This window comes from Lissotriton vulgaris, chromosome 5, assembly GCF_964263255.1.
Source record: "Lissotriton vulgaris chromosome 5, aLisVul1.2, whole genome shotgun sequence".
NCBI classification, from domain to species: Eukaryota; Metazoa; Chordata; class Amphibia; order Caudata; family Salamandridae; genus Lissotriton; species Lissotriton vulgaris.
The window spans coordinates 1,888,160,798-1,888,188,323 of record NC_141693.1 but is presented as its reverse complement, the minus strand read 5'-3'; the positions used below and the strand labels follow the sequence as shown (position 1 = coordinate 1,888,188,323).

Below are 27,526 nucleotides of genomic sequence, written 5' to 3'. Positions count from 1 at the left end.
CTCAAAAACATTCACACATAGTTACCCTTGACTAGCCCGGATTATCCGAATCAGTATAGTTAAGCCCTGTACACAGGGTCCACTAGAGGATTCCCATATGTCCCATTCACATGAAGTGCCCTGTCTTAGTTGGAACTGCTGCCGATGTTTCACGTCAATTCCTCAAATCTTCGGTCAGACAATCACAAGCTCGGTGTCTTCTGCACCTTTTAATATCGAAGGATCTTAGGCCACTTCGATACCTGCAACTCAAATTTCAATCCTTGGACCACGTCTGGTCAGAAACCACTTTCACTCGACCTTCACTCCCAACTCTGCAAGACATCACAAAATCAAATCATTCCCGCAATCTAACACATTGCATACACCCTGTTAATGCTCACTCCTCTTTCTGCCGCTGATCTCGCCTCACCATCAAACTCCGTTGGTCTCTGCCAGATACCGTTGCCTTCCATTATCGATCATTAAGCTCTAGGTAGGGTTTTGGGGTTCTAGGTTACACCTATGCTAGATTACTTCTAGAATCTCACCTTACTTCATGTGTGAACCATCCTACTCTGCTACCAACTGGAAGGGCTGGGCCGATAAGTTCTAGGTCAGCATGAAAGTGTAAAGGGGAAAAAAGTAATTAGGAAAACAATCAATTAGCCAATAATCCTCCTTGATACATTATAACCCACCGACAATTACTTGAGGTTAGTTAGATTCATTACAAAGCCAAAAATAACTGTATTGCAAGGATTCTGCTCCTACACAGAACTGTGCACAGAGAACCAGGACCTCAGTGAATTGTGGTGTACCAAAAACTCACCTTAGTACCTAGAAAACTCCAACCAGCTAGCATCAGTGTCACATTAGCTCTTCGTCCTATAGCAAAGCGACCAATGATTAGACAACCCAGAACGTGCGACTTAGGATATACTCAGGAATGGTGGGAAATGAGAACACTCTTTCGTTATACTCTCATACCAGTCCACAACAGGAATAAGCAAGAGACACGGGTAAGGTTAAAATATTTATTTTAACGATGTGCTCTCAGGTGCAGCATCTTTGCCAACATAAGCAGACATATGATTAGAAATAATATGATCAGCATTGTTACAATTCTATAAAACACAAAGGGAGAAAGCATATTACAATGGTGGTGAAAACAGGTCGTATAGCGCCTAGTTATAACACCCTCCCTATCTAGGAAATATGTTTTATGAACTATAGAAGGTCTCTTAGGCTTGTTCGGGAGACCCCATTACCTCTCAGCTCATCAAGAGTGAATCACATCAGGATCAGAAAAATCTCTCTGCATCACTGGAAAAGGAAAATCTTCCAAGTGAGTGAAATCATGGCTGCAGTGCAATAATAAAGGCACCATAATTTCAGTTGGCTCGCATCTGCCATGTGTTGTGTCTAAAAACGTGAGCCGAGCAGTTCGGACAACAGCTACCATGTTATGATAACCTTGAAGGCTTCGCAATCACTGTGCAGACTAGGGTCACGATATAATTCTAGGGATGTCGAAAACAAGCCTTTTAAATGTGAAGACATTTGTGCAGCCTAACTTACAAAAATAGCTATATACAGTGTTGTGTGCAAAAAGCAGCAAAGGGTAAAAATGGCGTTTAACATCTAATAAGCCATGTTAACATAGCAACGTGAGCAAACCAGACCTCGTCCACACTACAACTGAACATAAAAACACCTCAAAACAAGGGTGTAGAAATACAAAGGAATGAGCATGAAGCCAAATCTGTGCATCCAGTTTAGTTGGTGCAGCATAAACAACACAATTAGTTCAAGAAGTAGGATACACGAAATCAGGAAGCATGAATTCAAATTTCCCTGCATCGAGGGTTGGTGAGTGGAAAGCATTAAATCCATCCCTACTCTAGCACCAAGGTGGGATCCCTACATAAGGTTTTTCAAAAGGAAAGATTAAAAGGTGTAAGTGCTTGGAGTCTTCCTAAGAAGTCTCTCCACCATGAATGGGTCAAGTGGCATAAAGCTGCCATGGCAAAGAAAGAGCTCGTTCTAGGATGCTCCAACTCGGAAGGCAAGAAAAAAGTGGCACACCATCCCTAATTCAACTGATGCAATTCGAATCACCCCATCCACCTCGGAGTCAGCACTGAAGGTATTTTAAATGACTGAACTGCTATGTCCGTACAACGTTAAATGGGAGCCAGGGGTCACAAGCAAAGTGGCAGGGGTCGCAACAAGTGGCATAGGAGTCGCAGTTGCGTGGCTACCTCCAATTGACGTCTAGGTCACCTCCTCCTTCCTCCAGAAGTGGCATCCAGTTACAGCCCTAGATTGTTTTGCATCAGGCCGCGCAGGTAGATTTGAAGACTCACTTCATATCTGCACAAAAGAATGTGACTGTGACCCTTGGACACTGGTACACTGTCTGTGCTCCAGCAACAGGACTGTGTTTGTTTTTTCTTCCTAAACTGCTGCCTGCAGCACAAATAAACTGTGCTTTGTTGGCTGCCTGCTTCCCTTCCTCACAACTTCCAAAAGGAGGCAACTTTCAGCCTCCTGCATGCAGGAGCTGGTAATTTTTATATAACTGCTCTGTGAATGACAAGTTACATGGTTTCCTTATTGAGGTCAGTGACAGTAGTGTACGTTATACACAGACCTCATACATGTAGTTGCAAAAGTCTGAGTAGCTCTCACTCCTGTCCTGTCACTGGCAGGATCCGCAGACCTCCCGTATTCTTCCCTCCATCATTGAGTCCTGGACTGAAGAAGGGCCGCAGGATGGGGGGGAAGGAGGCCCCAGAGAAGGTGAAGAGCAGAGACCGGTCATCCACATTGTACACCAAGAGCCTGCCCACCTCATAGTCCAGGAAGAAACCCACAGCCCTGGGGGGCACACGGGGGGTCAGGAGAGTGTCAGGAGAGGTGTCAGCTTCATATTTACCATTTCTGAGCCCCACTGTCCAGTATCCTTTCTCTGGTGATGTTGTGATCGTTCCCTTCCTCCTCGTAGCCTCGTCACACACTCCCAGGGTCCAGCGTGTCTTGTCCCCCACCTCCACCTCCCAGTAATGCCTCCCGGAGCTAAGCCTCTCTCTCCCCAGGACAATGACGGCAGGCTTGTATCTCTGGGGGGTGTCGGGCAGATCCTGTGCTCTGTTTACAGTCCTCACGCTCCTTACATCCTCGGACAGGATGAGCCTCCGATGAGCAGTGTCCGGATCCAGGGTCACTGCAGCTGCAAACCAGAAAAGCAGAGGTTAGAACTCAGAAGCCAGAAAATAACAGGACCAACTACTAGCCACCCAATGAAAACCTGCTACTCACAACAGCTCCTCCTTGTAACCGTTTCCATTTCTACTGCTCAAAGCACTTCACCCTATACAGTGACTTTCACTTCTGCTCCTCAACTGCCTATAACCAGATTAAATAACATTTCCTAGAAATGGAAAAAGTAAACACACAATCCAGCGCTGGAGAACAAGGCTCTGCGACTGCTGGGGTCTGAGATACCCGGCTCTGAGTGCCTGGGTCTAGACTGCCGGTGCTAACACTGCTGGGAAACAATTTATACAAGACTTACAGAATACGAAATGCACATGAACAGGTTTTCAATATAATCACCATAAATAACCCCTCAGCACCCCCAAACCCGCCCACCACTTTACCCCGTCTTCACACTACAACAACATTACACCCAATATCCCCTCTTTACCCATGAAATAGTAATTCCCCTAGCCACGCGCTTGGCCTTAAGCACCTTTAGTTCGCCTTTAAGCTGAACTCTCTGCCGACAATGATGCAGCTTTTAAGGGCATAACAGGCTGTTGTTTCAGAAACAGAGGCCACAATCTGTGTGCGAAATGACACAAACAGCAAATGTCTGCCTCCAGTTTAAAAATGTATATTTTATTGCATTATATGACATAATATGAAATAGTTGTAGGGCTAAAATGCAAGCAGGCCCCATCTGAAGTAGCCAAGGAGCAGTGGAGTGCTTTATTGTCAGACAGCAGCTGATGAAAAAAATATGGTTTGTGTGGCCCGCCTGAGACCTAATAAAGAAACCAGAAGGTGCTGGGGGTACAATCAGTCATTCAGGTGCTTTTAAAGCATGCTACTCACCCGTGAGGGTCTCGCTCAAGGTGATGGGGGGCAGTTGCAGCTCCTGATCAGCTGAAAAGCCAGTTCTTGAGGCTCTTCCTGAAGGTGTGCAGGGCAGGGGAGCATCTGATGTTGACTGGGAGCTTGTTATAGGCCTTGGTTGTGACGTAGGAGATGGCTCTTCCACCTGCTTTGGTTCTGCAGATGCGCAGTGTCTCTGCTAGGGCAAGGTTGGCACAGCAGAGGTTTATTTTGGGTACGTGGAAAGAGACTCTTTCATTGAGGTATTTGGGTCCGATGTTGTGGAGAGATTTGTAGGGGTGGGTGAGTAGCTTGAAGGTCACTCTCTTCTCGACAGGGAGCCAGTGGAGGTCTCGCAGGTGCTGGGTCGAGTACTCATGCCATGGGGTTCTGAGGACGGGTATGGCTGCAGTGTTCTGGAGGTTCTGGAGTTTGTGTAGCAGGGATTTGTTGATTCCAGCTTAGAGGGTATTATACTAGTTCAGTCTACTGGTTATGAGTGGGTGGGTGACTGCCTTTCTGGCTTCGGGGGTGGGGGGTGGTCACTTGAAGGTCTTGTGGAGGATGCCGAGGAAGTTGAAGCAGATGGAGGCAACAGCGTTGATCTGGTGAGTCATGGTGAGGGATGAGTCTAGGATGATGCAGAGGATCTGGGCGTAGTCCGTCAGGGTGGGTGGGTGTCTCAGGGCGGAGGGCCACAAGGTGTTGTCCCAAGCAGTGGGGGAGGATCCTTGGACGAGGACCACTGAATCAGCCTCTAAGAGAATTAGCCTGAGCAGAGTGCTGTACTGCACAGAGATGTGCTCACTCCTGAGGAGGGTGTGTTAAGGAAAAGGTGGGAATGTATATAGGATGCTGACCATTGTTGAATGAAGAGGGCCATGTTAAGTTGTGCAGGGAAAGAGGCTGTGCAGAGATTAAGGCTGTGCAGGGATGGCAGGGATCAGCAGGGAGCAAAGAACGTGTCACAGTGGAGAGGGCTCTGCGAAAGAGTGGAGGGCTGCAAAGGACTGTGCAGAGAGTGGAGAGCTGCGTACAGTGGAAGCTTGTGGTGGTCTGTGCACTGAAGAAGTGTGCACAGGTTTCAGTGCAGGGCAGAGTATGGGTTTTACAGAGAGTGCATGGTTGTGCAAAGTGAGGTTCTGGTTCTGTACAGTGGTGGGTTGTTGAGTGGAGGACTGTGTGTCTGGGAGAGCAGCGCAAAGCATTTCTGTCTATTACCCTGTTAGGCTGTATTTATAGGGCCCACATGATAGAAGGCACATAAATATTGTATCCTTGGTGGCTCCATAACCGATGCACATTGGCAGCAGCAATGCAAGCTTCCCTCACAGAAGGAACAAATGGAACAAACACATGAGTTATGTAGGTTCACTCTCATCAGCCCTTGTGTGGAGAGACCTCTTAGTGATAATGATGATGCAAAAGTGAAGTAAACACTTGTGCTGTGCTCAGAGTTGGGTTGGAGTCAGAGATTAATTTGTATAATAGTAAGTGCTGGGGCCCAAAGTGTTGCTCAGGTGATCACGACAAGAGCTATCGAATATAGGGGGTGTGTCATGCTAAGGCTGTGTAGTCTTGATTCCACCTCATGCCTCTTTCATCCGACATCAGACATTCCAGCCCCTCTCTCACTCTGCATGTTCTTTTTCAACCTTGCTTTCGCTCTTTGTCACTCTTCCGTCTAACTCTAACTCCTTCTTTTCTCCTTTAATGTTTTTCACTCTTGGTTTGGGTCGAGTCTGATGAGGAAAAATAAGTGTTGTACCCCAAAAATAAGGGCTGGTGGGTAAAGGCATATACGCACTAAGGGAATGCTTGGTAAAGGCATGGGTGGTAAATTCAAACTCCAAGTAAGAAGCAGGTAGAGGCCCATAATTGAAACATGGCACCACCTACCTCAAAAGACCAGGTGGTTGATATGTAAAAACAAAATACATTTAAAAAATAAGTGCAGGTGTCCAAAATATTTCTTAGGAGTCCACCACTCACTTCCCCCTCTAATGCAGCCCACTTTCACCACTAATGCCATCCCCTGCTTGCATGGGCCTTTCATCTCTGATTCCATACGCTGCTTGCTTGGACATTTAACCACTGACACCATCCACTGCTTGCATGGACAGTGCTCAGAAACATATTCCTCGAGGAGGGGACTGAACATGATTCTCCAGAGATTCATTTTAAACCAGCATTTGCAATGCAATAGGTCTCGCATTTGCGAGAGTTTGAGCTATTAACCTTGTAAATGACAATGCCTTTTATTGATATGTTTTCGAAAACTTGCAAGCAGTGCGTAAGCATGCACTTTGTACTTATATTTGTTGCTTACGAGAAGCAAGGCTAACAGTAAGAGAGGCGCAGTTACTGCCAGTCTTGCTTCTCGTAAGCAACAACTATAAGTAAAAAGACTGTTTTTAAGCACCGCTTGAAGGTTTTAAAAACAGATAAGTAAAAGGCATTGTCATTTATAATGCCAATAGCTCTAACTCGCAAATGTGAGACCTATTGCATTGCAAATTCTTGTTGAGCTCTGAGATGGAGGCGGCAGCAGCCATAGGAAGGCAGAGACTGTGATGCCAGGCCGTGCATTTTAAAAGCAGGAGGGAGGAGGAAGAGGAAGAGGCAGCTGCAGTCAAAACAGACCTTGGTCTTTGAATACACAGCAAATGTGCAAGATAAGAGCAAGATTTCAACCCTGTATACAACAGAGCTCGGTTAATCATGAGCACTGTTCTCCAGTGCTCCATCTTAAAGAAAGAAATAGTGCTCACAAGCTCTGAGTAACAACACATGTAACTGGGAAGTCCTTTAAAAGCCCATATCCTGAATACAGTATGTCTCGCATAGACAGCGCAAGTGCTGCCTAGGCAAGACCTAAATATGGGTTCATTGATAGAACAACGATGACACAAATATTGATGTTAAAAAAATTGATTAAAAATATAGACTACAAAAATATTGACTCCCATAACTAAACAAATACAAAAATATTGACTCAAAAATATTGATGTAAAAATATAGATGTAAAAAATATAGATTTAAATATACATATAATATATATAATAAATATTAATATTCATTTTTCACAGAAAAAAACATAGGTTTCAGGCAGGTTATAGTTAGAAATTAGCATTTAAAAAACCTTAGAAATTCACTGAAAAAAACATAGGTTTCAGGGACGTTAAAGTAACTACATATGTAAAAGGCAGTTTACGTGAGAGTTGGAGTATATAAATGACTATATGTGAGTCAGTGATTGTGAGAGTGGCTGTATAGATGAGTGTTTACTTGTATCAGTGATTGTATAAGAGAGTAATTATGTGTTTGTTTTGTTTGAATAAGCGATCTGTTGTGTGTATAACTCTATAGGTCAGTAAATGGAAGTGTGATCGATTCTTTGCATGACTGACTAGGTGTGTGAGTAATTCCATGAATGATTGGTGCTGTGTGAGTGTCTGTATAGGTGTATAAGTGCATATGATAGTGTTGTATTGATGAGTGACTGTATGTATGAGTGATTGTATGGGTGCATGAGTGGATGTGTGTGTAGACCTAGGAATCAGTGAGTGCTTATGTAGTAACTGGTATTGGTGTGTCGATGGTTTCGAAAATGGTAGCCTGTATTTTACAGTGGGTGTATCAACGGTTATATTAGAATGTGAGGTGGTGCATCAGATTTTCACGTGGATGATGTCATCAGTGATATAATTTGAGATGTCATCAGTGATGTCACTGACCATGTCATGAATGATGTAATATGTGACATCATCAGCAGTGCATTGCGGGGGCACGAGTTATCGTTAGCTGAACTAACTATAACGGGGGAATTTATATGGTATTGTACGAGTGAAATGACCAACTAACTATAAAGTCCCTGAAACCTATGTTTTTTTCAGTGAATTTTGAATGCTTTTTAAATGCTAACTTCTAACTATAACGTGCCTGAAACCTATGGTTTTTTCAGTGAATTTCAATGAGTTTGAGTTTAAAATATTTCTTAAACGCACGTACACCTAGCGGTTTCATGGCGCTGTATTGTACTGAACCCCTGAGGCGTCGAGCATAAGAGCATGGAAAAGGGGGGTTTAAAGGGAGAAGGCTTGTGTGAAAAGAAAAGTTTTCAGTGCCTTGCGAAAGAGTGTATACTGCGGACAGGATCTCAAATGAGCCGGAGGGGAGTTCCAGAAGGCAGGGGCGAGTGTGGAAAATTTGGAGCCTCCCCACTTTTTGGCGTTTGAAATGGGGGACTAGGAGTAATTGTTGGGTGGAAGAACGCAGCTCCCTGGGAGGGACATAGGAATGAATTTCAGAAATGATAAAGGCAGGGGCTGAGCCGGACCGGGCGTTGAAGATGATGCATCCTAGTTTAAACTGGGCTCGTTCACGAATGGGGAGCCAGTGTAAGGTCTTAAGGAGGGGAGTAACTTAATGTGACTTGGATAAATTGAAGACCAGGCGGGCCACCTGGTTCTGGACCAGCTGGAGGCGTCGCTCGCTGTACGCAGGAATGCCACAATAAAGGGCATTGCCGTAATCCAGGCGGGAGATCACCATTGCTAGGACTATAAGTTTAAGGGCCGGGAGGGAGAAAAACCGAGAGACTTTGCGAATAGTGTGAAGGGAAAGGAAAGACTAGGACACCACAGTGCTGACTTGGGAGTGAAGTGAAAGTTGGTGATCCAATTTGAACCCAAGAGTTTTTACAGAGGAGGATGGGGTTGGGGGAGAACCCAACGAAGGGGGCCAGAAAGAAGAGGACCAGGGACTGGAGCAACCACCTGTCAGCACCAACTCCGTTTTGTCGGGGTTGAGCTTCAGGTGGTTGTGATTCATCCAGTCCCAGATGAAGGTCATGACAGATTGAAAATTAGAAATGGACTCAGGGGAAGAGGATAGGGAAAAAATAAGCTGGAGGTCATCCGCATATTTGTAGACGGAGACCTCCAGCTGTTGGAGGGCAAAAATAAGGGGAGCAATGTACAAGTTAAATAACAACGGGGAAAGGGATGAGCCCTGGGGGACCCCACATTTAACCGGCTGGAAGTCCGCTGAAAAATCACCCATACGCACTGCTTGGGTGCGGTCGCTCAGAAAGGAGGACAGCCAGACCAAGGCCGATCCTCCGATTCCCGCCACTCTGACACGGGACAATAAGATGGAATGATCAACCGTGTCAAAGGCGGCGGAGAGATCGAGGAGGACCAGGACCTGGGGATGGTTAGTGTCCATACCCTCTCTGAGGTTGTCAAGGACCGATAATACCATGGACTCCGTGGAGTGTGAGGGACGGAACCCAGCCTGCCGGGGGGCTAATACCCTATTCTCCTCCACGAAGGTGCTGAGCGTTCTGGTGACATGGCGCTCCAGAACCTTCGCCAAAAAGAGCAGGAGTGAGATGGGGCGATAGTTGACGAGTACTGAGGGGTCCGCTCCGTTTTTTTTTTAAGATGGTTAGGATGACGGCCGATTTAGGAGGTGGGATGACAATGCCCTGTAATAGCGAGCTATTGAGAAGGGTGAGGGGGGCGAGGCACAAGCAGAATAAATCTGTTTCAAAATATGTGCAGGGCAGGGATCTAGGGGGGAAGCGGACTTGACCATCGGTAGAAGAGAAAGAAAGGATTCTTCTGTGAGGAGGGGAATGAAGTCGAGACATGCTGTGTTGGGGGGACACTGGGGGTTGACAAAGGAAGGGGAGGGAGGGGGGATATTTGCTTTAATGGTAGAAATGTTGTCAAGGAAAAAAGAATTGAGGGAGTCACAAAGATACTGGGAGGGGGAGGGTTTGAGGGAGGCCCTATCAGAGTAGGCAAGATCGTGCACAATGGTGAAAATTTCTCTGGACTGATTTTCGGCGGCTAGAATTTTGGAAGAAAAGTAGGCGTTCTTGGTCACCAAGATGGATTTTTTGTACTGGGCCAAAAGAGTGATGTACTGATTTCTAAGTATTGGACAGTAGCCGCGCCTCCAAGAGCGTTCTGCCCGACGGACGTTAAGTTTTTGAACTTTAAGTTCCTGATTGAACCAACGATTTGCATCGTTGGTGCGTCTGGATGATACACGCCTCAAGGGAGCGACTAAGTCGCAGCCTGAACAGAGCCAAGAATTGATGGAATCAGCTTCAATGGTTTTTTAAATGTTAATTTCTAACTATAACGTGCCTGAAACCTATGGTTTTTTCACTGAATTTCAATGTTTTTTTAGGTTTAAAGTATTTTATTAAGGCACAAAAACACGGGGAGGGGAGCAGGAGGTCAAGTAAACATACAGTACAAGAAGCGGAACGTTGCAGCGAGTCAGAAGAAAAGCAGGGAGGCAGGAAGCCCCAGAGGGTAACAAGGCAAAGACATAAGGCAATAAGGCATTGTGAACGACCCCCCTGTAGACCCCCACTCCCTAAGCAAGGCCAAGCCCGAATAGCACCCCGCAACACAGCAAAGGAGAAGCATACCGTTCCACCAACCCCCCGACCCCAGAAAAGAAGAAGAAAGAAAAGCAAAGGAGGAAAAGAAAGAAAACAATACCCCAACATCCCCGTCCGAAAGTCAGCATTAGAAGCATATAACCCCTCTTCCCGGCCCCAACCCCCGGCCCCCGATCCGCACAGTCACTCCGCCGCAGCTGCCGGTGGCGTCAGCCTAAGGAGGCGCAAATACCGCGGACACGTGAGCTCGTGAAATTCCGTGGACAGCAGTGCCAAAAAGGGGTGCCAGAGCTCCTCAAACTGGTCAACATTCCCAGCCACCGTTAGCGACATCTTCTCCATGCCCAGTACCTGCCAGAGCCTATGCAGCCAACCAGTGATAGAGGGGGCAGTAGGGGTGCGCCAGAGTACCAGTATGTTCTGAACGGCGGAGCCTAGCGCAATCGCAATCTGCCTGCCCCTGCGGGATTTCAGCGGGTACATCAAGTCATTGGGGAGGCCTAGCAAGACATACGCGGGGAAGCGCGGAAGCTCGATCTCAAAATGCCTGTCCACCTCATCTAAGACTTCCTTCCAATAGGCCGACAGCACCGGGCACTCCCAGAGAATGTGCGTGAGGGTGCCCTCCTGTCCGCAGCCGCGCCAGCAACCTTTATCGCCGAGTTTGCGCATCTCATAGAGCCGTTCCGGGGTGTAGTACCAATAGGTGGACACTTTAGTGAAGGTTTCCGTCAGCCCAGTGTGGTACGCAGAGTGCCTCGCCCGATACGCAATCTTGTCCCACTCCTTGTGACTCAGGGTCCTGCCCAGTTCCCTGTGCCAGCGCTCCCTCCCCGGATTATGGTAATGAAACGGCGGGGGTTGGAGAAATTTATACAAATCAGTGATGAGCTTGGCGTCCGAGGTCCGGGTTACCAACCATCGCTCGTAGGGCGTAATCGAACGGGCAGCGACGTCACGCACTGGGGGTTGAAGAGCCCAGTGGCGGACTTGCATGTAACGCAGTCTGTCCCCCTCCGTCAGGCCAAACTCCTGTCGGAGCTGCTGGAAGGGGAGCACGCCCTCCGGCCCGTAGATCTGGAAAAGCGCCCTGCAACCCGCGCTCACCCAGTGGGAAAAGGCTCCCGGCTCCAGACCCGGGGTAAAGTCCGGATTGCCAGCAATGGGAGTGAACGGCGATGGAAAAGTGGTGAGCTCACGCAGCTCACACACCGCGTCCCACACTCTTAGCGGGACCCGGGTGATAAAAGAGGCGTAGAGATTAGGCGGGCGGTGAGTGCGCCGCAGGAACGGGACCTCCTGGAGGGTACGGCCTGCAACTGCCTGGTCTTGAAAGAGCCAGTGTTTGTCCGATTCCCACCGGCTCCACTCCACCAAATACCGGAGCTGCGCCGCCTGAAAGTACTTTCGGAGGTCCGGGACTCCGAGACCCCCCGCCTCCGGGGCAAGCATGGAGAGGACCCGCTTCATCCGAGGTTTACGGCGCTGCCACACAAAGCGGGAGATGTCTGCCTGCGTCTGCCGTATCCAACCCACGGGGGGCTGGAGAGGCAGAGCGCGGAAAAGATACAGGATCTGAGGCAGTATCGTCATCTTCACCGCCGCGATACGGCCCAACCACGAGAGTAGGCCCTTGTTCCATCGGCCGAGTTCCTCTTTGATCTTTTTGCCCAGAGAGGAATAGTTAGCTGCGACCATGGCAGGCAGGGAGGGAGCAAGCAAAATTCCCAGGTAAGGCACCGTGGAGGAGGACCACTGCAGAGGAAAGAGACTCTGAAGGTCCCGCCTGGTGTCGGCAGAGAGCGACACATCCAGTGCAGCCGACTTAGTCAAATTCATTTTAAAGCCCGCCACACGGGCAAAAGCGTCCAGTTCCTGGACGCAGGCAGGGAGCGACCGCTTGGGGTCATCCAGGGTCAGCAAGACATCGTCCGCGTATAAGCTGACAGTGTGCGTGTATTGCCCCATCCTCACCCCAATAGCGTCCGGGTTATCGCGAATCCTCTGGGCAAACGGCTCCATATAAAGGGCAAAGAGGAGCGGCGAGAGGGGGCAACCCTGTCTCATGCCGCGCTCAATGGCAAAGCTGTTGGAGCTGTGTCCATTGACACGCACTGACGCTGATGGTCTCCTATAGCAGTTAAAGACCATAGTGCGGAACTTCTCGCCGATCCCCAGTTTCCCAAGGACCAGCTCGAGATATGGCCAATGAACCCTATCAAAGGCCTTCTCCGCGTCGACCGATAGCAGCATCCGCTCCCCCGGGACGCGTGAGGCCTTTTCCAGCACGTGCGTCACCCTCTTTGTGTTGTCGACCGTCTGCCTACCGGGCACAAAACCGGCCTGGTCCGCCTCCACCAAACCTGGTGAGTGTAGACCCAATCTGGCCGCCAAGATTCCGGTGTAAAGCTTGAGGTCCACATTTAGGAGTGAGATGGGCCGGTACGAGCCGCACAGGGTCCGGTCCTTCCCCGGCTTGGGGATAACCGACACAGTCGCTGAGAGAAGGTCCGGTGGGATGGCTCCCGGCTCGGAGAAGGAGTTAAACAAGCGAGCCAGTAGAGGCGCGACAGTGGGACAGAAGGTCTTGTAAAACAAGGCCGTATAGCCATCCGGGCCCGGGGCTTTACCATGCTTTAGCCGTGCAATCGCGGATATGACCTCCTCCACGTGAATGTCCCTCTCTAGGTGGTCCGCCTGGGAGGGGTCCAGGGCCGGGAGGGTCACGGATTCCAAGTAGGCCTCAGCCTCTCCCGGTGGGGAAGGCTCTGCAGCGTACAGTGCCTCGTAAAAGGAACGAAAGGTATCTGCCACCTCCGCGTCACCGGAAACCGGGATCCCATCCACTCCCACCAGCTCCTTCACCACATTGCGTTGCTGCGCAGCCCTGAGCCTAAGGGCCAGGAGCTTACCGCACCTGTCTCCGCCGGTGTAAAAGGCATGCTTCAGGCGCAGCGCGGCATACTCCGCCCGATCTAGATCCAACGCAGAGAGGAGTTTCCGTGCCGCCTTCAGCTGCTTCCAGACACGAGGAGCCCCTGTTCGGCGGTGAACCTGCTCAAGCTCCCGAACCTGCGCTGTCAGTTCCTCCCTCTTGCGTTGGCGTTCCCTGTTTTCCGCCGAGGAAATGGAAATAAACTCCCCTCTGACGACCGCTTTCAAAGCCGCCCACTGCGTTGCCAGGGACGTGGCAGAGTTGTTATTGTGGGTTAGGTAGTCCTGGATGACCTCCTCCACTCGCTTCACAACCGATTTCTTATGGAGAAGCGTGTCCCGAAGCCGCCACATCCCCCTAGAGGGGGGGGCCGCTGGCCAAGCAAAGATCCCGGAAACCGGTGCGTGATCGGACAGGGACAAGACCCCGATGTCTGCCGCTGTGGCGGCCGAACGAAGCGGTCCGCTCACCAAGAGGTAATCCAACCGTGAATACGTGCGGTGCGCGTGGGAGAAATAGGAGTAGTCCCTATCGGTGGGGTGCAGGACGCGCCAGAGGTCATGCAGGTCCATTTCCGCAAGCTGGTCCTGTACCGCCCTAGAAAGCTCCCCTGTCTGCGGAAAGCGCTGGGCAGACCTATCCAGGGTGGAGTCGAAGACCATATTCAGGTCTCCCCCCAAGATGATATGGCGATCGGGCGAGGCAGTAACGTCCACCAACACTGATTCCAGGAAGCGATCCTGGTGGTCATTCGGGCTGTATACCGAACCAACCGTAAAGGTAACACCTCCCAAACGCATGCGATACACTAGAAGCCTCCCCTTCTGCTCAGCATGTTTATGCAACACCTCCCCCCTGAAGGAGCTAGCTAAAAGAATGGCCACCCCAGCAGTCTTAGTCGCAGCAGAGGAAAAGAGTTGCGTGGGGAACTTGGCAGAGCGCAACCTATGGCAATCTTTGGAAAGTAAATGGGTTTCCTGCAGGAGGCAGATATCCGCCTGCGACCCCTCCAACAGGGAAAGGATCGCCCTACGCTTCACGGGGTTATTCAGACCCTTAACATTGAGGGTCACTACTTTCAGGGGCGGCATCGCCTCCAGGGAAACAACGCGCTATGCAGCGAGCGAGGGATCAGCGGAGGGGGCGCGCGGGGCAGGGGAGCAGGGAAGGCCAGAGGCAGCATCGCACATGGTCGGACAGCTTCGGACGGGACCCCCCCACACCAAACCAACAGTGAAACCCCCCCAGAACCAACCCATAGCAACCAACCAAAACAAAAAACAGGAAATAACACCCCATAGTCTCAGTCTAGCCCAGGTGGGCGAGTCTGCAGAAAACAGTCAAGTGGACGTCCAGCCACACGCCTCCCCCCTCGCCCCCCCAGCCCCCAGCCCCAGCCCAGCATCATTAAAGCTAAGAGTCTCTCCCCCCGGAGAAAAGTTAGGCCGTTAGGGCCACACCAGTAGATTCAGGCAAGTTCCTGGCCGCAGTCCTCAGGGCCTCCTCCATGTCTGCCCTGATGGTGGGCGAGTCTGGACGACTCGCCGTCGCTGACGATTGGCGCCTCCTCGATCTCCGTCGGCCCCGCCGTTCAGGGCGCCGCCATGCGGGTGTAGCCCCTTCCTCCTCCGTAGCAGTAAGGCCCAGTACTCCACAGACATCTTGTAAAGAGCGCCGCTGATGCAGCACCCCATTCCATCGAAAGATAAGACGGAAGGGGTGACCCCAGGAATAGGCTGTCTCATGCTCTCGCAGAAAGTCCGTAGCGATGCGGAAAGACCTGCGCTTCTGCAGTGTGATGGCGGACAGGTCCTGATAGAGCGCCACAGGTCTTTCTCGGAAGGTCAGCGGTTGCTTCCTGCGGGCTTCCGTCATGATGCGCTCTTTTAGGGGGAAATCCGGCAGGAATGCCAGGATATCAGGCGGGGGTGCAGATGACTGGCGCTGGCGGCCCACCCTGTGTGCTCTGTCAATGCGGATCGGGAAATCCGCTCCTTCCTCCAAGATGTCGCGGAACAGGTCCTGCAGATAGGCCACTAGGTCCGTACCTTCATCCGCGGATGGAACCCCTCGCACCCGGATGTTATTCCGCCTGGACCTGTTCTCGAGGTCCTCCGAGTGGGCCTGGAGCTCGACACATTGCTCCCGAAGGCGGAGGACGTCCTGCTGGAGATGAGTTATCTCTTCATCGCGACGTTGGGCCGCCGTCTCCACAGTATCGACCCGCTCACCCAGGCCTTCGACTTCCCTGCGCACCTCCCGGACCTCACCAGCCACTTCGGTCTTAAGAGTTTGAAATTCCTCCTTGAGGGAGCTGAATAAGTCCTCCATGAAGGACCTCGTGACTGGTGGCTCGCCCACGGCTGCGTCTGTTGATGCCCGGGAGGCCCCCGGGGACGGCTGCGCCCTGTTGCGTAGTTGCTGGGACCTGCCGAGCATTTCCGGCAAAGTGCGATCTCCTCGTGCCGCGCCACGTCTCCCAGTCATCTTGGCCCCCGGTGAAGCCTAGGGTCAGTTGCTGTAGGCGAGCGCCACCGCTCGCGGGCACCAGATGTGAGGCCCTCGTCGGGGACAAGGGTAGTGCGTCACAGGCGACAAAATGGCGGCTCGGGCCTGGGCAAGCCGACCCCCGGGCCAGCAGGGCAGGCAGCAACGTCCAAAGTGCAGGCCTCCAGCCTCGGACTCCCAGGGGGGGCAGCAGATGCGTCGGTACCAGGACGAGCCGAGGCTCCCGTGTGAGAAGGGCGCGGGCAAGGGCCACTGGGCTCAGCTACACAAAGACAAGATGGCGGGAGGGTGGAACCCAAGAGGGCAGCCTGGGCCAGCAAGTCCGTGGGCAACCCTCAAACAGCAACGGGTCCGGAAAGTGCGAAACCGATGTCTCCCTTCACCACCAGTTGATTTGCCCGGCTCGGGCACTGCTCGAACTCCGCCATCCAGTGCCTCCAGGCGCGGAGTTCGCAAGTCAGCACTCCTCGAAACCCAGAGTAGGGGGGGGTCGCCGGCGCAGGGCAGGGGTTCGTCGCCCAGCAACGGTGCTTGCCACCAGGGCACCGGCCAGGAAGCCTCCACACTCCGCGGAGTCCGCCTAGTCCGCTCCCCCGGGATCTCCGGCTTCCAGCCTTTCAGCACTCGGCCCAGCCGAGGCGCGCGGACAGCGCCGCAATACGCTCCGCCTCCCGGCTCTTCACCTCGGGGCGATCCGGGCTCCACTCCTCGGAGCGGTCTCCGATTAAACTTTTCGGGGACTTCCCCCGGGGCCACAGAAGTCAAAGTGGTCTCAAAATGTGCCCCACGAACTCCGGCACAGTTCTCTCACCCGCAGTGCAGCCGCGGGGGGAGAGAAGCGCAGGAATCGGGGCTCGGGCTGAGCTGGGTCGGAAGAGCTACGGGAGGAAGCGTCCGCTCACCCCGCCATCTTGGCCACGCCCCCTCAATGTTTTTTTAAATGCTAATTTGTAACTATTTTTTTATTGTTTTTATTTTCAAGACCTTTATTAGTAGCATACAGTGTTATACACGGCTTGTTGCTTACAACCATTTTCGGCCGGCAGCGTAATAATCATTCAGTTAAAGCTTGTCAATAGCAACATATATATACACAGCAAGTCGCCTACAACCGCTTCGGGCCAGCCGCGTCAAGTGAATCAGTTGGCCCTGAATTTACTTGTTTTCTTGTTAAACTATTAATACAACCAGCGAGGCTCTTTTGTCGACCACATTGGTACATTCGGCTAATGTATACATTTCAGCGAGTACACAACACTTATTACATTGTAGTGCGTTACGTATGACAATACTAATTTTGTTAACCATCAGAGGGTCCACCGTCTCCCACCTAGTCGTCTCTCATTCCGGTGCACTTTAAACGTATTGGCTAAACAGGCCCATCAGTGACATGTACCCATGTGTATGTCTGTTACTACAGCCAGTACAGAACACCTTTACATGTAGGTCTCTATAGGTGGTTACACTCCCTCCACACTGTACCCTTCCGGCTGAATGTTTTGTGGTGCCAGACCTGCCGGCGTGTTCTCCGGAGACCCACTGGGCCCGTCAGTAAGTAGGATGTTAGCGATGACCAGATATCCCTGGGTCTGGATGCGCTGGGTAACAATTCGGCTTAATTGGTGAGTTGTTCCTGACAATAAATCATATAATTGAGCCAGTTCTTAAATTTGGGTGCTCTCCCCCTGCCCCATCTAGAGGCTATTCGTCTCTAGACCATTAGCAGTGTACTGGCCATTAGCAGTGTACTGGTGATGCGTTCCACGCACATTTTTAACGTAACTCAACAAGGCCAGTAGCGGCGTGGGCTCAATATGCGTGTTGGTCATCAGAGTCAGGGCTTCAAATACACGTCCCCAGTACTCCCTCACTCCTGGGCAGTCCCAGGCCAAGTGCAAAAAAAAATCAGCTTGTGGCGCATGGCATCTATCACACCTATCTGTGGTTACGTAACTGATATCTGTGCATCTTAACTGCTGTGTAATACAATCTATGTAAATATTTATAATGTATAATACGAAGCCTGCAGCTGGAAGAGACCCGCTCGGTTTGTGAGCAACAATATTCCCATTGGTCGTCCGTCAGTGCGAATCCCAGTTCCTCTCCCCATTGTGTGCGGGACTGTGAAGCCGTTACCTCTCGCTATGTGTGGACTGTACGCTAGATCAATGAGACTAGGCGCTTGGGCGTTGCTTGTTGAAGGATCAAGTGCAGTGGGGCAAGTGACGGGGGTTCTGCCTGAAAATCGGAGGTTAGAGATCGGACCCCCTGTTTGAGCTGTATATTCAGAAATGCGTCCAACGGGGTGTGCCGCACATCCTGAAATATACTCTCCGAGTTCCGAAACTGTCCATCCTCATATAAGTCACCCCAGGTTCTGATAGCCATTCGATCCTGAAATTTTTGAAATAGCGTTTCTTGGAGGAGGGGCATGTTCGGGTGATATACAAGTGGTAGGAGCAGGGAGTAAATCATGGGGGCCGCCAGTAGGTGCTCAATGCGCCTCCATGCTGCGATCGTAGCATAGACAGTGTTCTGCATCCGCTCTTGGATATTTAAAGCAGCGTACAGGACTCCTTCTATCGGGATCAGGTGCACAAGTCAGTGTTCTGCCGCTAGTTGTGGCATGTATTTGGGTTGCTTGATCCAGAAGTATAGATAATGGGCTTGCGCACTTACATAATAAAGTTCAAAGTGTGGAATACCAAACCCCCCCTGACAAATATGGCCTTGTTAGCCCACTGTATCCTAGGTTGCTTACGCCCCCACACCAATCTAATCAGTTCTGTTTTAAGGGATTTTAAAAAATGCCTTCCCGGGTAATATGGAATATTTAAAAATAGATAAAGCAATTGGGGTAGTACCACCATTTTAATTAGGGACGCCCGCCCTGCTATGGAGAGCGGCAGTGTTATCCAGCGGGTCACGCTATCTGTTATGCGGTTCAGCGCAGCCCCATAGTTGAGCCTCATAAGTTCCTCCTTATTTCTAGTGATGCCAACACCCAGGTATCTCAGCTCATCATCGCACCACTCCAATGGGTAATCTAATGGAAAGTGCACTACTGAGTCTGTCAGTGGACAGAGGCAGGATTTCCCCCAGTTTATCTAGATCCCCAAAAGGTTCCCCAATACAATGAGTTCCCGAAGGAGCGGGTTCAGATTATGTTGGGGGTCTCTCACATATAAGGTGATATCAATGGCATACATGGAGATCAATATTTGCCTCATGTTACACCGCAGAGCCTTGTAATTATGGTGCTGTCTCAACCTTGCTGCCAATTGTTCTGTTGCTTAGGCAATTAGCAAGGGGGACAGTGGGCATCCCTGTTGGGTACCCCTAGTAATCGAGAAGGTGTGAGACACATGCCCTTTTATGAGCACCCTGGCCCCTCGTCAGTGATACAGCAGTCGAATCCAAGACAGAAAAAGTGGTGGAAATAATGTAATGTTGCCTGTCGTACCTTCTACTCGTGGTCTATCTGTAAATTCTGTGATCTCTATGTCAAGACTTTCGATCCTCCCCAAATTAACCAACACCCTTTCAACTCCCCCTCCCACCCAATACCCCCACTGAAGCATCCCCAACATGCCAGCATTGTATACCCACCCCCATCCCTCCCCCAACAAAAACAACATTGTGGTCCCTGCAAACCATATGCAGCAGACAAGCCCGGGGTAATTCCCTTCGGGGGCCATCTCCATGTGGCATCACAATGACCCTTCGCCCATAGAGCGCTCCGCAGCAGAAGCTGCAGGCCCTAATGGACAGAGGGTGCCTGGTGAGCATTTGTTTAGTACATTATGGTTCATCATTCAACTAGATCAGACATCTTCTAACAGAGCTACCCACCAGCACATAACCCACATGTCTCAAATACAGAAATTTGTTACCTTGTTGACACCTCTAAAGAATTGTGTCATTGCGTATCGTCCTCCGCCCTGCCATCGGGGACAGTCGGGGGTCCTCTGCGCCACCTTCAGATCTGTTCATTTTTTTCATTTGCTTGAGGAAATCCTCCACTTGCTGCGGTTTTGTGAAGAACCTCTGTTTGCCCTGGTGTGTAACCCTCAGACGTGCCGGATACAAAAGCGCATAGTCAATTTGGGCCTTCCTCAGCTTATTCTTGACATCTATGAATTTCCGTCGTTCTTCCTGGACTACGCGTAAAATCAGGATAAATGGAGAATGAGTTGCCATCGTATGATAAGGTCTGTTTGCTTCTCGCAGCCTGCAGGGCCACATCTCAGTCCCTATAATTCAACAGTCTCGCTATTATGGGCCCCGGGGTGTCGCCAGGTTTGGGCCTAGGTCCCAGCGATCTAAGGGCTCGCCCTACAATGAATTGGTTGGAAAAATCTTCAGAGCCAATTGCTGTTAGAAGCATTTCTTCCATTCGTCCAATGTTGGTTGTCTCTGGTATACCTAAAATGCGAATGTTAGTGCGCCAACTGCACGCTTCCAAGTCCTCATTCTTAGCAGCAATGATCCTTAAAAGGTTATCCATGCGGGTGAGCTGCGTCGTGTGTCTGGCGGTCACGTCTTCCGAGTCGGAGATGAGTCTTTCCGTTTCCTTGATCCTCTCTTCATGGCCGTCTAGTTTGTACGCAATGGCATCCGTGCACGATGACATTCTATCAACCTTATCCACTATGGTGGCAAACCCTTGTCGGACCTCCCGAAGGATGTCCTGCACATCGGTGAACTGTCCAGCGGACTCCTCCTGAGTCCCATTTCTCCCAGCCTGTTCCGGGTCTTCTTGTGCAGATCGGTTGCTTCTCTTTGCTACATCAAAATTTAGTTTCTGCCGCCTAGTGTCTGGCTTGCCCATGTTGATTCTAGACTTGCGTACTATTGCTTCGCGCTGAATCCTCTGTCCCTCTTTGTGACCAGCGGTGCGGCTGCTCCCTCTTTATGTGCAGTAGCGTTCAGCTCAGTTATAATCAGTGGCGCCCAGTTAGCAGTTCTCAGTTATTCCAACCAGAGATGCTCGGATGGTATTTGCTATTCCCGAAGCCCGGGCACTGCAGCAATCTCGATATTCCTTGCTATGCTGCCTCCCCACAGGGCCTCCAGGCACCGCCCACGTCTCGTGGCAGCGCAGTAGCATCTTATAATCCAAGCAATGTTGTTCAACCCGGGCTACACAACCCCCGGGGAAGGGGGGAACTGTCTATTCAGTGCGCTTTCTGGGCAACGAGGGCACCCTTCGCCGCCGCTCATGTGCAGACACCCCGGGTTCCCCGCTTCCTTAGTCTTCCAAGTTTCCCTCAGACGGCGTCCAGGCAGCTCAACCCGTATAGGGGTATCCTCTTCTATACACTCCACAGGTACCACCACCTCATGAAGGTGCTCATTACCATCTGCAGGTACCGTCCGGTGCTTTTCACCACCCGGTCTGGTGCCACATTTTCCTGCCAGCACTTAATGTACAGCTATCCAGTATTGTTAGTTGCAGCTGCTGTAGCCGGTGACTCCCTGCCATCCACCGTCACCACTTGCAGTGCAGCCAAACAGGCAATAGGTCCCGTCTTCCCTTATTTCATGCAGGGGGTGTGGGGGCCGGCAATTGCCTTTATTCCCCTTTGCTGCACAGCCTCTCTGTAGCGCTCTACACCCCTCCGCCTCAGCTCACAAGACGAGCGTTGGCCGGCACCGGCACCAGCTGGAATGCCAGAAACCGGTCCTCGGAAGCTTGTTTCCGGTCCAGGGAAGACATGGCTTGGCAGTTCGGGCTGGACTGTTCCCATGAGGCACAGGGTCAGCTCTGTCCATCACCACCCCCTTTTGTACCGCTTTTGGCCTCCATAAGTGTGGCAGGGTATGCTCAGACATGAGTCCCTTGCTCACTTTGCCACTGGATTCAAGCAAGCCGGGCTGAAGACGGCTGGAATGCCAGAAACCGGTCCTCGGAAGCTTGTTTCCGGTCCAGGGAAGACATGGCTTGGCAGTTCGGGCTGGACTGTTCCCATGAGGCACAGGGTCAGACTGATTTGCATATAGCCATGTCCGAACTGGGGTGGCAGAGTGGGCTAAAGAACGGTGATGGATTAAACCCAGATCTTTTGACTGGGTGTGAGTGTTTGATTGATTCAGATGCTCCGTCCATCACCACCCCCTTTTGTACCGCTTTTGGCTGCCATAAGTGTGGCAGGGTATGCTCAGACGTGAGTCCCTTGCTCACTTTGCCATTGGATTCAAGCAAGCCGGGCTGAAGACGGCTGGAATGCCAGAAACCGGTCCTCGGAAGCTTGTTTCCGGTCCAGGGAAGACATGGCTTGGCAGTTCGGGCTGGACTGTTACCATGAGGCACAGGGTCAGACTGATTTGCATATAGCCATGTCTGAACTGGGGTGGCAGAGTGGGCTAAAGAACTGTGATGGACTAAACCCAGATCTTTTGACTGGGTGTGAGTGTTTGATTGATTCAGATGCTCCGTCCATCACCACCCCCTTTTGTACCACATCTTTTAGCACAGCATTGACCCTGAAAAGTAATTCTAACCGTACTTATCAGTAACTTGTATTTCCTTCCAAAGGAATCCATTGTGTGGTTTTCAGCAAATAAGTTTCTAAGTGTGGAGTTTTGGAACTTTAAAATATTCCTATAAAATCGGCAGAACTACGAATTCCGATTTACTCACCTGTTATCAGGAGTGACCTCAGTGCTGCGACTTTAAGCCCAGTACTGATCCTGAAAAGTAATTCTAACCATACTTACCAGTAACTTGTATTTCCTTCCATAGGAATCCATTGGGTGGTTTTCAGCAGAAAAGTTTCTAAGTCTTGATTTTTGAAACGTACAAATATTCCTCTAAAATCAGCCGGACTACGAATTGCGATTTACTCACCTGTTAGCACAAGAGAACCCAGTGCTGCATCTTTTAGCCCAGCACTGTCCCTGAAAAGGAAAAGTAATTCTAACCATACTTGCCAGTAACTTGTATTTTCTTCCATAGGAATCCATTGTTTGGTTTTTAGCTGAAAAGTTTCTAAGTGTCTATTTTCACAAACTAAAAATATTCCTTAAAAATTGCCCGTATGACTTAAACACATTCTTTCGACTGGTTACAGGAGATGCACCCGTGCTGGATCAAGGATCCACCACTTTGTAAGAAAAAGTAACGTTAACACTACTTACCTGATAAGTGAATTTCCTCCCATTCGATAACATTGGTGATTCTATGTGAAAAAGTTTCTGTCAACTTTTAAAATACAATAATATTCCTTAAAAATCACTACTGTAACCAAAACGCTTTTACTCAACTGTTTACAGGAGATGTTCCAGGACTGAATCTAGGATCCAGTCCTGTGGTTAGAAAAGTAATCCAAAAAGTAACTAATTGCATTTGACTAGAAATTCACATTGAGCTCAATGTTGCATTGTGTCTGAAATTGTGTTGCGCATCGCAACAAATGAAACTACTGTACTTAAAAGTATATTGCCTATTTCCAAAGTATTTAAAGTAAAGTAATTTTGTCTGAGAAGGTATATTTTGTAATGTAATGTATAATGTAATTAAAATAAAATATCGAAAAATAAAGTTTTAAAAAATGTAGTAAATCAGTATCCAAACAAATAAATATAACAATTAATACATTTAAAAATTGTCCTTTACAAAACCTTTGAAATTCACTGAAAAAACCATAGGTTTGAGGCCTGATATAGTTAGGAATTAGTATTTAAAAAACCTTTGAAATTCACTGAAAAAACCAATCAATCAATCAATCAGTGACACTTATAAAGCGCGCTACATACCCGTAGGGTCTCAAGGCGCTGGGGGGGCGGGGGGGGGGGGGGGGGGTGCCGCTACTGCTCGAACAGCCAGGTCTTCAGCTTCTTCCTGAAGGAGAGGTGGTCTTGGGTCAGGCGTAGGTCGGTCGGGAGGGAGTTCCAGGTCTTGGCGGCCAGGTAGGAGAAGGAACTTCCTCCTGTAGTCGCTCTTCGGATGCGGGGGACGGCGGCGAGGGCGTGGTTGGCTGATCGGAGGTGGCGTTTGGGAGCGTAGAAGTTGACTCGGCTGTTGAGGTAGCTCGGGCCTTGGTCGTGTAGGGCTTTGTGTGCGTGGGTGAGGAGGCGGAAGGTGATTCTTTTGTTGACGGGAAGCCAGTGGAGGTCTCTCAGATGTCCGGAGATGTGGCTGGTTCGTGGGATGTCGAGGATGAGTCTGGCTGAGGCGTTCTGGATCCGCTGGAGTCTCTTCTGGAGCTTGGCGGTGGTACCGGCGTAGAGGGCGTTGCCGTAGTCCAGTCGGCTGGTGACGAGGGCCTGGGTGCCGGTCTTCCTGGTCTCGGTGGGGATCCACCAGAAGATCTTCCGTAGCATGCGTAGGATGTTGAAGCACGCCGAGGAGACGTTGTTGACTTGCCTGGTCATGGAGAGGGAGGAGTCCAGGATGAAGCCTAGGTTGCGTGCATGGTCTGTCGGTTTGGGTGCGGTGCCCAGGGCGGGAGGCCACCAGGAGTCGTCCCAGGCGGAGGGTGAGGAGCCCAGGATGAGGACCTCCGTCTTGTCCGAGTTCAGTTTCAGGCGGCTGGTCGTCATCCACTCGGCTACCTCTTTCATCCCTTCGTGCAGGTTGGCTCTGGCGGCGGCGGGGTCGTTGGTCAGGGAGAGGATCAGTTGGGTGTCGTCGGCGTAGGAGATTATGCTGAGGTTGTGCTTGCGTACGATGGCCGCGAGGGGGCTCATGTAGACGTTGAAGAGGGTGGGGCTCAGGGATGATCCTTGGGGGACGCCGCAGATGACTTCGGAGGTCTCTGACTTGTACGGTGGTAGGCGGACTCTCTGTGTTCTTCCGTCGAGGAAGGAGATGATCCATTCCAGCGCCTTGTCCTGGATTCCGATGTTGCTGAGGCGCCGTACTAGGGTGCGGTGGCAGACCGTGTCGAATGCCGCCGAGAGGTCTAGGAGGATGAGGGCCGCTGTTTCTCCATTGTCCATCAGGGCTCGGATGTCATCGGTGGCGGCGATGAGGGCGGTCTCGGTGCTGTGATTGGCTCGGAAGCCGGACTGAGAGGGGTCGAGCGATCCGTTCGTCTCGAGGAAGGCGGCCATCTGCTTGTTGACGGTCTTCTTGATGACTTTGGCTGGAAACGGGAGGAGCGAGATGGGGCGGTAATTCTTGAGGTCGGTGGGGTCCGCTGTTGGTTTCTTGAGTAGAGCGCTGAGTTCGGCGTGTTTCCAGCTCTCAGGGAAGATGGTGGTGTCGAAGGATGTGTTGATGATGTCTCGCAGGTGGGGTGCGATGACAGCGTCGGCCTTGTTGAAGACGTGGTGAGGGCAGGGGTCGGTCGGTGATCCGGAGTGGATGGAGTTCATTGTGCGGATGGTGTCTTCGGTGCTGATCGGGGTCCAGGCGTGGAGGGTGGTGGTGGGGGGAGGTTGTTCGGTCATGGTGTGCGTTGGTTGGTTGTTGAAGCTGTTGTGTATGTCCGCGATCTTGTTGTGGAAGTATGAAGCAAGGGAGTTGCAGAGGTCTTGCGATGGGGTGATGTCGTTGTTTCCTGCGCTGGGGTTGGAAAGCTCTTTCACGATGTTGAAGAGTTCCTTGCAGTTGTGTGCGTTGTTGTCCAACCGGTCCTTGAATGCTGTTTTCTTGGCGGCGCGGATCAGCTGGTGGTGTTTCCGGGTGGCAAGTTTGAAGGAGGTCCTGTTGTCCGGTGTTGGTTCCCTTCTCCAGACTTTCTCGAGGGCTCGGCAGTTCTTCTTGGAGCTCTTGAGTTCGTTCGTGAACCATGGGGCCTTCTTGCTGCCGGGTCTGCTGGGCGGGGTCCTCAGTGGGGCGAGTTCGTCCGCGCAGTTGCTGATCCACTTCGTGAGGTTGTCGGCGGCCTGGCTGGGGTTCGCTGAGCTGGCAGGAGGGTGCTGGCTCAGGGAGGTGGCGAGCTGGTCTGCTGTGATCTTGCTCCAGCTTCTGCGGGCGGCCTGTTGCTGGTGTTGGTGGGTCGTCGTTCTCTTGAAGGTGAAGTGGACGCAGCTGTGGTCCGTCCATTGAAGCTCTGTGGCGTGGCTGAAGTCGATGTCTGTGCTGGAAGAGAAGACTGCGTCGAGTGTGTGTCCGGCGAGGTGGGTGGGGGTGGACACCAGTTGCTTGAGTCCAAGGTTGGCGAGGTTGTCGAGCAGGGTGCTGGTGTTGCGGTCGTTGTTGTTAACCATAGGTTTCAGGCCTGATATAGGGGTCGATTATGATTGCGGTGAATCCGCATCCTCCGGGCCGGTGGAAGCCACCGCCGGCCCGGAGGATGCGGATTCACCGCCGCATTCCGAGAAAACACCCACCGCCAGATTAGGATGGCGGTTGGAACGGTGGCGGACGGCAGGTCCGTCCGCCGCTGATCCGCGGGGTGTTGACCGCAATTTGGTGGCGGTGTCTGCAAGACACCGCCAGCCAAATTAGGCTGTGTGTGTAAACATGCTTTTCCGCGGCGGCTTTTCCGCCGGGGAAAAGCATGTGAACCATAGCTTCTGGGGGCCCCTTGCAGGCCCCCAGGGTGAAGGGGGGCGTGGGGGTACACATGGGGGTTACCTATGGCACCCCCCTGCATTTGCATGCACAAAGAGGCAGGCACCGCGCGGTGCCTGCCGCTTTGTGCATGCAAATGCACAGCATGCATATTTCACTCTGCGGCGGGTGCTGCTTAAAGCAGCACCCGCAGCAATGTCAAATATACGGGATGTGACCGCCAGGGTGGCGGTCATATCCTAATTACAATGGAGGGACCGCCACTGCCCCTGCGGACTGTCCCTCCACCTCGGGGGTAGCGGACGGACGCAGGTCCGACCGCCATCCTAATAGGCCTCATAGTTAGGAATTAGCATTTAAAAAAACATTGAAATTCACTGAAAAACCATAGGTTTCAGGCCTGATATAGTTAGGAATTAGCATTTAATAAAAAACCTTAGAAATTCACGGAAAAAACCATAGGTTTGAGGGGTGTTATAGTTAGCTGGACATTTTACTCGTACCAAACGGTTTCTTGGCGCTGCAGAAAGACTATCCTGAGGGGAGCAGGAGAAAAAATTAAGAGGTGTAGGCTAGGGAAAACAGATGGGTCTTAAGGGTTGATCGGAAATCGATGTATCTAGGAATGGATCTAATGGCGAGATGTAGTGCATTCCAGAACAGGGGGGCAAGCGTGGAAAATCAGGATCCGCCATCTTTTTTCCGACGATAGCGGGGGACGCTAAGCAGGTGTAAAGTAGAAGAGCGTAGGCATCTGCTGGGCTCGTAGGCATTTATTTTTGAGTTAACAATAGCCGGAGCTGTGCCGGCAAGCGACATGAAGGTCAGACCGCCCATCTTAAACAAAGACCGTTCCTGGATGGGGAGCCAGTGGAGGGACTTTAAGCAAGGGGTGATATGGTGTGACTTTGGGAGCCTGAAGATTAGGCGAGCAGCTTGATTTTGTATCAGCTGCAAGCGGCGCCGCTCATATGCGGGAATACCAACGTACAGGGCGTTGCCATAGTCTAGGCGAGATAAAATCTTCGCCAGAACTATGAGTTTGAGAGCTTCAGTAGAGAAGTAGCGGGAAATTTTACGGATAGTCCTCAGG

At 51.0% G+C, this 27,526-nt stretch overlaps 1 protein-coding gene across 1 annotated transcript in view; it reads right to left on the bottom strand.

Moving 5' to 3' along the window:
* Positions 1–1,002: 1,002 nt before the first annotated feature.
* Positions 1,003–27,526, bottom strand: part of LOC147717631 (E3 ubiquitin-protein ligase TRIM39-like) — a 246,110-nt gene continuing 219,586 nt past the window's right edge. Inside the window, exon 7 of the mRNA XM_086924425.1 lies at positions 1,003–3,214. Within this exon, the coding sequence (XP_086780551.1) occupies positions 2,670–3,214 (545 nt within the window). The 3' untranslated portion in view covers positions 1,003–2,669. The remainder of the gene's footprint in view (positions 3,215–27,526) is intronic.